Below are 11475 nucleotides of genomic sequence, written 5' to 3'. Positions count from 1 at the left end.
TACTTATATACCAACGGAAAAATCTTAAGCCAATTTGTATCAAAAAATTCAGTTTACTTTCTTATAACTAGTACAAAAGCAAGAACAAATACTCCCCGAGGAGTCACTACAAATTCAAATTTATGTATTCTCATGGTTTAAAGCAGAATACTATTTTACCATTTGCTATCAAATGATCATCTTAATAGCTGATCTTAAAAAAATATAGTTACGCTTATGTAAATCGTTCAAAAATAAATAACATTATGATTGAACAAAAACATTTTTAGCATTTTGTTTATGATACATGGCTATAAGCCACTATAAGAGAAGCAGCTAATTACAAACAATTGCTTGATCCTTAAGGATCTTATTACTGCTATTACTTTGCTTCCAAGACATATGATTAAAATATATATTTCTGTACAAATAACTCTACATTCGATTTCTAAAGAATCAAATTTCTTTCGGGCTATTCACATCGTTTAAATACAATAAATATATCACTTGCTAGTTCAGATAATTTACGTAACTTAAAATGATAATAAAAAAGCGCATTCTTATGAAACTAATTAAAACATATTCACAATAAAATTAGCATGAGCTTTCTGCTCCAAGTAGTTCTTTAGTTGCTCTCAAATCTGTGTTATAGAGCGATCTAACAAAAAATTTAAATTAGTCATATATACTGTGTATCATTGGTATGACTATCAAATACATATTTCTACTAACTGTAATTTCGTTGTCGTATCTAAGAAATTTTCAATTTCATTTGATAATCTTATCTCCGGATTTAACTGTTCCTATTAGTAAGGTACGCATAAATGCAGTTTCATAATATTTTCTAAGCCTTAACCAATGGAGTACATAAACTTTGAAAAGTACTTGCATAATCGATTAATCGCAATGAAGCCACAAACATTTAATTAATCATATCAACCCCCTAGATTCTACTAACTTTTACAATAACTTGCAAGTTTTTTGATTGGTCTTCTGACGAATGATCAGCAAATTGCTGCTCCAGTAGGTACCCAAGCCTGAAGCAAAATACATAACACTTTAGAACATTACTGCAAACAATTAAATCTTTAAAATCTAAAGTAACTAACCGGTTAGTTTCCTTCTCTTCATTTTTTAACACGGAGTCTAGATAGCTGAGCGATTTCCACAAATCAGTATCATTTCGGTCCTTTGTCGCGAAATGATTTAATTCGCTTCTATTTGTAGTACCTTCAAGATCTAAATAATTGATCTCAGTCGTTTCGGAATCTGCATTAAAACTACGAGTATAATCATAATTCAATGGATTGATTAGTTGAACAAAGGTTATTTGAGTATGATACGAAAAGAAGCAATAGTTGTGAAACCTAATTTACATCTATCGAAGAAGCTACTGATGTATATGCATACCTTGGCTCAAGGGCTAATGAATTATATACGTTGTTAACTTCTATCCATTCAGTTGGCGCGACAAATGAATCAGCCTCGTCTATTAAATAATATACTTCTACGGTATTAAGCGGTGGCAGGTCATAAATTCCGCTATTCAGCATAAGAATAAAAAGCAGTAGGTACGTTATATTCACTTGTATCCAGTATTCTATAAATACATATTCTATTTCATTCAACACTTACATATCATCTGCAGCACTTGAATATAAACTTCCAAGGCGAAGTTGCAGGTATTCATCTAAGCCAAGCGTCCAAGGCACAAACCGAGGATCATGGCTATGACATATGCCTGCTCGATTTAAGAGGTTTTCAATTCTATTTTCAAGTTTATGGATTCATAGAAAATTCGTAATATTGCATATTAGAGGTATATCTATAATACTGCTATCAGCACTGTATCAGTCACAACCAATATGCTATGCTTTTTTACTATACCTTTGCGTAAAGCCAAGATTTTTATCCAAAAGCTTAAAATATTCCAGATACCTTATTGATTCGTTCTCCCAATTACCTTGTAAAATTATTAAATCATAATGGATAGAATATCAGTAAATTGACTAATAAGTAATCACCACCGATACATTGCATAACCGGCAGTAATTTTCCATACCTAAATTAAAACTAGGTTTAATTTCAGGAATTTTAAAAGAAAGCACTAAGTTTCTTATTTTTTCGAGACGATCAATCGAATTCCAATTTATAGGTGGCAAATCTGTTACAGATAGCATTAAAAGTATTGTTACACAAACGTTATAATTCCATGAGCGAGTAGTAGATTGCTGGCACCTAACCATTTCTATAGTGAACACTATTAATGAATTCTGAAGCAGGATAAGATAATTCGTTTAACTTTTCGTTTCCAATTGTATAAGCAATATATTGAACAACGGCATTGTATAAGGCTATGAGTATCTCCGGTTCCTAAACCAATAATACAAATCGAAAGGGTACATAGCATTACTAATAACTCAGAGTACTTTATAAGTGTTTTGATACCAACAGCTGTATATCCCCATTTGTAATATTAGAGGATTATACATCACATCACGGTATCAATATTTATATAACTTACCAATTGAGATGAATTCAATCTTTCTCTTTCATAGTAATTCTGCAATGCCGGTGTTTCAAAATGAATTTGAAAACCTATTCAAGAATAGCATATCTTAATTTTAATTAAAGAAAATTAAGTTATTCACTCCTACGAAATGACCTTCACAAATTGCATCCATAATGTTTTGACGGTTAAGGCGTGGCACGAAGCAACTATTATCAGCAAGCCAGCTGTTCATATTATATATCTACACAGGAAAGATCACAATAAAGTAATATTTATAGAGTTAAATATTACATATAACAGTAGGCGTTAGTGAGACTTTAGCTCTACTCACTTGATTTAAATCAATACTATCTTGATTTAATCGAAATACCGAGTCGCATACTAAAACATTTGCACCACATGATGCTGTTAGAGTATTTATATCTAGAAAAGAAAAGACATTTCCGTAAGGTTGCTTATTCATTAGAAAGTATAAAATGTAATCTAATCATTTTACTTACACGATTTTAAATCTGATATACTTATTTCTTTTAAAAAATCCATTAGGCAAATAGCCATCGGTATTTGATAATTGTTGCTTAGACTCTTAAATAACTTTTCTAATCGCTTTCTCTGCTTCATCCAATGGCTCTTTATATAAATTAAATCGTTGGTTCAATTAATTAGTAAACGTCTCCAATTAACGATCACAGTAATTATTAATTTTCTCAAATTTAAGTTTTACATTTATAGCATTAGTAAGAATACTAGATTATTATACCTGCAGTGACACGTTGTCAGTCTCGTTTAATAAAAATAAAATCCCATTCGTTCCAATCAAAGTAGAATCAGTAATGTCATCTTCGAAAACAATCTGTCACGGAAAGTATAGCAATTTCAAATTATGATATTATAGCATTTAAAACATAAATTAAAAATTTACTATGAATTTAAAGTAAATCAACTATCTACCCTATAGCAAAGATTTGCATTTATGACACGATGAACATGACTTATCAAGCACGTTTTTATTGTAAAATTTTCGCTTTCTCGAAAGTTTTCCTATTCGGAATCATTAAAAAATTCAAAATCATAAATAAATTTTCATGGAATTGTTCGAATATAGGAAGAACTACTCCGATCTTATTGCACACCTTTATTCCATATACAGATAAAAGACTTTTGTATATATTGACATTGCATAAATCCTTTGCCGATATCACAATGACTAATTTCCACCATATCGTATCAACAACTGGTGCATTTTTCAGTTTATTGGCCAGACGTGTTGCAATCATTTCACATACGCCAAGTGTTGCACCTTTTAAATTCCTATCAGTACAATGATCAAAATTGTCGGAAAACAATATTATACCCAGCTATATCAAAATCTTCTATTACTAAACTAACGTCCAATTTATGGCACTCTCGTTCTTCATTCTTTGGATCTGTTGTACTTCCATGATTCTCTCCTGAGGGCTAATAATATTGTCAATTATTTTTAATGTGACCACTAAATATAGTCGATACAGATAATTTTACTTACTTCATTGATGTATCCAGTGAAAGACGAAGCTTTTTCGATGGATTTTTCGGATCAACCAGGGCAAATAACTCATCACATTTTTGGCTAACGTCATAAAAAAGCGGATGACTTGGGAATTCGCCCAAAGCAGTTCGCAATTTATCGAACTCAGCTTTCACTGATTTCCATCTAACGTTAAATTATATTTATTTTCAATAAGTAAGTTGCATATACAACTTAGAAAATACTCAAATTTTGCTTTAAAACAAACTAGTCATGAAACTGAATTACCTCAGAAAAAAATTACGCAATAAAGCTATGTTTTTAGTACGTAAAAAGCCGTTTAGTTTCATTATACGCTGTTTCTCCTTTTTCATTTCTTCATCAACATATTTTGCAGCAACCGTAGAAATACAATCATCCATAATAGTCTTGTGTACATCCAACGAAATCTTGTTTATTAACTGAGTCAGTTTTTCTTTTCTGGTATTATTAATCATAGCTCTGCGGAATATAATCAATTACACTTTTTGAGTAATGGAATAAAAGTAATAAGAATTATTTCATTACAGATGAATCCCCTTACGTCTTTAGGTGTATCAATGACTGTTGTACTGCATCATTAACAACTTCGTCAATTAAATTATTGCAGGTTGTAGAAGCACAAACATCTATTATCTCTTTCTTTCGTCTCTCTTGCTGTACTATTCTTTGCCTAAATTTAAAAAATTGTTATCATTAAAAATGGAAACTTAGCTAAAAAAATCTTCCCTAATTCATATAAGGAAATTTAAATGGCGATTTTATCTTTATCACCTGTTCAGTTTTTCTTCGGTCAAGGCCAGTTCACGCTGCTTCCTCACCTACATTAAAATAATTTATTACCAGTAGATTTAATGATATGTAAACTATAAATTTATTAGACTAATTATGGTAATCCTTACGTACATCATTTAATGTCGACCGACAGGTTTCCATCACCATACCGCGTACTGTTGTTTCTATAATCATTTTCGCAACTATTTCGATCTACGCGAGAAGTTTATCAGGTTATAAAATCTTAGTAAATGAAAGTATACGAACAACGTAATTGTTTATCGGAACGCATAATAAATACTACGTATATAATATCAAGCCTAACCTCTGTGTTTGTAAATGCAGGTGCTTTAACTTTCTTCGGTACAATTTCCGGTATAAAGTTCGATATTTGAGGAACATGAGTTGGTACGGCTTCTCTAACTGGCGATACCCTAGGTATCGCTCGGTTGCTCTCGCGAACCGGTGATATTATTTTAGTCTCTTCCATATTCCAATAAGAACCAATAAACCTTAAAGATTCATCAAAACTTGATGATGGAACTTGTACAGAAACATCCGGTAAGCTGCTTCCATACACAATCTATCACACAAAGAGATATTGCATTACTACATTAAAACCTGCTATGACCATTCTCCTAAAATATTTTTCATACTTCTCCAATAGTTAAATTTCTCCTTTTCTCTTCAATAGCAGATGACCTATGAGGAATAATTCTCTTATCGCAAGCAGTGAATGAATTTCTGTCCAGTTGTATCACTAATTCAGTATCATTATCATTCACAGTCAGTCCATGTTCGTGGCAGAAATTAAACGCCTGTGAGTAAAATGTATCAAAGTGAAATGCTTGTAGATATAAATAAAATGTATTCCGCTGTCCTAACAGATATGAAGGATAATTTTACATCTTTAACAAACCTCTTCATCGTTTTCAAAAAAAAGTTGCCTAATAAACTTTTTCATTGGATAGGCAACAGCTTTTTTTCCCATAGAATATGACCGAATCATACATTGTAAACCCTTTATTCGCATCTATTTAAGAAAATAATATATCAGGTGCTTGCTATATTCGGTACGACGACAACGACAAATATGCCGTAATCCCTACCTGAGTGAAATGCTGGTGCATTAGACATGCACATAAATATGGAGCCGACCTTTAAATTTTATAGATAGATGATCAGTATTAATGAGTGTATTGAATAGTGACTAATAATTTTCTGTCGCAGTATAAAATTAATTCAAGATATAAAAGCATCGTATCAGCAATGGATATCCCTAGACTCTTTAGGATTACAGCAATAAGTTGTCTTTATCAGCATGAATTGAAAACTTACTTTATTAATTTGAAAAACTTAATGTAATTATTACTAGCAACAGCCTGTGCAACCGAAATTGCAAATTGGACAGGGTCAGAGTTGAACACTTCAGGAAGATATTCTTGAGCTTGCCTATATTGATAAAAGTATGACATGTGCCCAAACAGATCACAATCCCAAATTGTTATAAAGCAATAATCTTATAGTAATTTTTTTGATGATATGATAGCATTCACTGTACATTACCTTAACATATCTCCTTCATTTACATGAATTAAAATGTCATAGCACCTAAATTCAGCTTCACCCTCTGGCTTGAGACCCTGATAGAATAGCATACCTTTATATATACGTGTATATCCATAGTTTAAGTAATTAAGTTGAAAAGGTAGACATGTAAACCTCAGCATGTAAATCTGAATAGAAATGACGCAAAGTTTGCAAGCACTTCACTAAATTTTCATTGTTTATTTTCATATCAAACGTGTGCATTGATTCCTGACATAGTAAGTGTCCACATAACGCATGAAATCTAAAAAAATACGGTTGATATTGTCAAACATTCTTTATCTTATTGTATTATATAGGTCACCTACTGTAGCATACAAGTTGGACCAAAAATATATATAGACTACCTTGCACATTTTTCAACCAAATCCGCACTCGATAAATCACAAAGGCGTTGTATGGTAATGTCCTAATTATTATAAAATACTAAAATTAGTACTAATACGAGTATATCTACACCTTGTTAATCTACAACGATCTAAAGTTAATGATGCCATTCCGGTGCTATATACTTTTCTTATAGCTCGAGTTCTATTCCAAACGAAATCGAACCATTCACCAACATCTCTCCGATCTCCATTAATCACTTTCACGATAATATAATCCATTGTCAACGAGAGAGTTTTCACAGGGCGGAGTTCATACGGCATGGGCTCATCCTGTTAAAAAAAGATTTCATGATTATAATTTCATACTCATGTACGGTATTTAAATTTTATTAACACTTAATACGTTATATAGGTAGTAAAAGCAATAATCAAGATATAAGAGATATCTATGGTTATTTTATATTGCTTATTAAGCATGAGTACCACAAATATTTTACCTTATCAGCAGCCGAGCCGCTGTATTCTTTTACGGCTATAGCACGTACAAAGTGCTTGCGACCTGGCTGTTAAGAAGATACAGAGTACATTTAGGAAGAAAGAATTTTATAGAAACGTTAAAGCTTATTGTAATATGTGCCTTAGCATCTACCTCGCTCTCATATATACTGAACCGGTCTTGTTTTGCACGCCTATAATATTCCTATTAATACGTTATAGAATATAATTTATTAAAAATTCGAATAATTGATAGGAACATGACATCAGAATCCCAAGTACTATTCTGATTATAGTGTATATTGACTTACAATTTCCGGACACATCTCACGACACGTACCAAAGGCTTTCTTTTCCTGCTCTGATACAGATTCTGGAGGACGCTCTAGTAAGATATGTATTGTTTTCTCATATCAATATCAGCATTCCACTTTTCCGTTACATAACGGAAGCTACTATTAGCATATACCAAAAGTAATATTATTAAAAGACCTTTTCTTAGGTTAGTGTCAATTTCTAATAGAATATCGTAGCATTCGCCGATATCATTAGCAATTTTATCCTTAAACGGCAAGGCTGCAGCGGTAAGTTTTCCTTCCGCTGTAGCTTTAGTTACTCTTGTTAAGTTGGGGGGTTGTGCCATCACCAGTGGAGTATCATTTTGCTTCTAGTATAAAAGTACAAGTTTAGTACCTGATATAATTATCGTTCTCGTGTTAATTCGTATAAATTAAGGATGAGCAATTGTCGGTGAAGTGTTATCCTACAAGTACAAACACTTGCCCGCATTCTTTTATCGACGATATCAGTAAAAGCATTCACTACATTGTCTTGGCTTTTTTTAAAATCTTGCGAGGTAGCACGATTGAAGTCTGGAAATCCACTAAAATTACCAGTTTCTGATAGCGAAGAATTATTAGCACTTGCAAGGTCCTTAAAATTTCTTCCATCTGTTTGCATTACTTTTAAATTATTGTTATCAATCGTACTGAAATTAGCGCCCATTGTAGCACTTTTTTCCTGCAAATTGGCATCATATTCAAATCTATGATCCACTTTATAAGATCCTACAAATTTAGCGGCATTTAATTTAGTTTCTTTGGGAAGTTACAATATTTGAGTTAGCACAATAGCACCAATAAATGTAATAGTAGTTACAGGCTGAAAACTTATTCAACAATTATTTTTGATATTATTTGAAATGATACCTTTATGTGGATTAACTTTTTGTCCAGAACTTAGTCTTTGTTTCTGTGCAAGAGTTTGAGGTACTCTCGCAGTTGGAGAAGGCAAGGCTCCAATACGACCAATTCCCCGCTTAGCCCAGGTAAGTGATAACTGACCCGTATTTCGAAACGGTTTCCGAAACTGTTTTCGACCTGCTGTTGAGTTAGGAGTTACATCTGTATCCAAGCTTTCGTTGGTAGACACGAGATCACTTTCGTTTGAATTGCCTGAAATAAAAAGTAAACCGAACCTACTGTATTTTATAATGCACATTGCCTAAGCTTTAACAAGTTAATACTGTTAATTACATTACATTAAGTTGTAAGAATAATGATTATATTTCTGAGCACAATATGTTACACCGATATCGACGGTACAACTATAGCAACAGGTAGCTTAACGAAATATTAACGTAATAGCGTTATGAGCAATACGTAATATTTTGTAGCAATATATGCGTGTACATATTATTGTCATCTATAGGTTTTTCCTGTTATTTGTAGAATCTACCCATGTTTCAATCATTAAGCAACTGTATACTACATATATAATGACGATAAACTGCTCAAACGAATAACTGCAAGTGCGGATGGTCTACCTTGTTCATATCCTAAATATTCTTCATTAATGTTGGAAGGAGTGCCGCGACCAGTTCCTCTCTGCCTACTGATATTTCTACGTTGAAGTGGTGAACCTCTCGCAGTATTTGATGGATACTGACCTCTTCCTCTCCCACTAAACAAAGCCGTGACCACTGGACCAACTTTTACTCTGCCTCTACCTCTACCTCTACTTCTACCACCACGTCCTCTATCACCCCTTATTCTACCCCTTTCAGCACCTCGGTTACCTCTTGAACTTACTCTCTGTGATTGTTCATAGTGTTCATCTTTATTATTATAGATAAAAAATAGTACCAAGCTGGAACATTCAATACGTAATTACCTTGAAATCTATGTAAATAACATTAAAACAGACCTTTTCCTTGTATAGTACTATCTTTTTTGAAATTATTACTTGAAAATCCTTGGTCCACAACTTGACTGGAATTCGTAATTTGATTATTGCCAAGTCGAGAGAACACACTATTACCAACGCCACTTGTTGCTGTATTGCCTGCATTTACACATGAAAAAGAACAAAAATTGATTATTGAACTGTGTTGTGTATTATAATGACCGAATAGTAAGGACATGCAAAGTAAAAATTCGAACTTATGTAACATTAATATCAAAAGTAGCCCTTAGATCTATTTCAAAGGATACTGTTACAATTTACCGAATTGAACAGGTATCGCTGGATCTGTATCTTGCATGAAAGCTTGAGATGGTTCTTTATTCAATGTTGGGAATACGTCGTTACTAGAACTGAAATCAGTGGTAGGAGCTACGAAGGTATGAAAGAGATTGTGAATATAGTAATCGGATCGAATAAATTTATTTTTTGACAATATCATCATTATCAACAATTCGTACATACAGTATAGTATTTTACCTTGAGTCATTGTAACAAAGTTTGATTGTTTTGGCTTATTATAAGCCTCAGTAGGAATTTTAAATGAAGCAGCTTTCTTATTTGATATTTGCTGACTGTTTTTTTTATTGTTACCAAGCCTTGAGAAGATATTTTTGCTACCTCCTGATACATCAGCTATTAGTTTATAAAACAGAAAGCAAGGGTGTCTATTATAGTTCACTGATGACCAAATACTTTTAATTAATGAATGATTGTCTACAGTAGTACAGCATTAGTAAAGTATTGTTACTCTTGTTGGCAATCCGGTTCTAGAATTGTACATAATAGGCAATGCGAAGCAAAGGAAAATACTAAACGGTACAGAATACAGTACGATAACGTTATGTCCAAGTGTCGAGCGTATAATATACAGTACACTGCGAAACTCACTCATTTCAACGGCATCATCAGGTATCGCACCAGAAAATCTATCCCTAGCTGTGTTTCTACTTCCTCTACCAATTCTTCCCCTTGATCTAGGGTTGCGGAGAGTACCTCCCCTCTTGGCTCCCATCCGTAATCTATTCTTAACATTCTGCGTAGCTCCAGTTGCAAATGGTATACCTATACAATTCAAATGAAAGTGATTTGCATGAGTTAGTGTACTACTATTTGAAAATACAAGCATGAATTGTGTTGCTTTTAAAGAGAACATTGTTCTCCTAGCTTAGGTATACTTTACTGTCTTGTAAAAACTAAGTAATTTTATCGCACTATCAAATTGAACTGTGCCATATCATGTACAATTAAAGTGACAACAACAGTATTTGCGATTTAATATTACAGCATGGATTAAAAGACTCAATAAATACATGAAGTAGTCTTGGATAAAATGTATCCATTTTTTAGCCAATACGGGTATAGTAGATCAATGATAACTTGTAATACATTCATTAATTAATGTAATGCCTTATAAGCATCCCTTACTTTCATCGCCTGTATTTTGGTCGGGACGAAACATGATTTCAGTCTTGATCGTGGTACAGTATTTTCAGTGAAATATGTCTGATACAATCAAGAGCAGCAGTAGGAGGAGTAAACTTTAGCTATCTAGGATAAAATTAGCAATAGCATATTACTGTAACAACATCAGGCATCAGCAATCGCTGCAGCATTTAAACATTTCAAGAAATTACACAGTTGGTGCGGCAACAATAACGACTAAAGTAGGTAATAATTCGTCAGTAGATGGCCATCATTCATTGACGCTACTGATTGCTATAGAACAGTTGAATTTTCAAGTGCTACGATTTCCTGTAAGAAAACAAGGTGAATCAAATTTTGGACTGTTGTTATCCATGCATTCGTATCACTGAATGACATCATTGATTTGACATTAAGTCTAACATAAACGAGTATCTACCTTAAGATTTTTACCTATAATTACTACAGAAAATCGATCTATTCATACTCTATCTCATAATTGAGTGTATAAAGCAGTCAAAACAGCTAGTATTCAGTACTTTATCTCCTAAAATCACCCCAATTTC

General features: G+C 32.8%; 1 protein-coding gene across 1 annotated transcript; it reads right to left on the bottom strand.

Moving 5' to 3' along the window:
• Positions 1–573: 573 nt before the first annotated feature.
• TRIADDRAFT_58920 (uncharacterized protein) lies at positions 574–10946 on the bottom strand (the record flags this gene model as incomplete). The annotated part of the gene is made up of 41 exons (XM_002114888.1): positions 574–637; positions 712–782; positions 938–1016; positions 1089–1259; positions 1390–1521; positions 1615–1746; positions 1867–1942; positions 2223–2352; positions 2504–2577; positions 2645–2732; positions 2823–2914; positions 2992–3121; positions 3252–3344; positions 3443–3532; positions 3625–3802; positions 3846–3949; positions 4106–4184; positions 4287–4499; positions 4582–4710; positions 4812–4858; positions 4944–5024; positions 5137–5394; positions 5468–5629; positions 5731–5844; positions 5921–5969; positions 6150–6263; positions 6378–6471; positions 6767–6828; positions 6879–7078; positions 7246–7311; positions 7398–7448; positions 7555–7628; positions 7736–7910; positions 8021–8310; positions 8452–8697; positions 9069–9359; positions 9449–9586; positions 9749–9856; positions 9965–10120; positions 10376–10549; positions 10913–10946. The coding sequence occupies 41 exons, from the start codon at positions 10944–10946 to the stop codon at positions 574–576; spliced, it is 5109 nt and encodes a 1702-aa protein (XP_002114924.1).
• Positions 10947–11475: the final 529 nt, after the last annotated feature.

Source organism: Trichoplax adhaerens, genomic scaffold (assembly GCF_000150275.1).
Source record: "Trichoplax adhaerens TRIADscaffold_9 genomic scaffold, whole genome shotgun sequence".
Lineage (NCBI taxonomy): Eukaryota > Metazoa > Placozoa > Uniplacotomia > Trichoplacea > Trichoplacidae > Trichoplax > Trichoplax adhaerens.
This window is presented reverse-complemented; position numbering and strand designations above follow the sequence as displayed.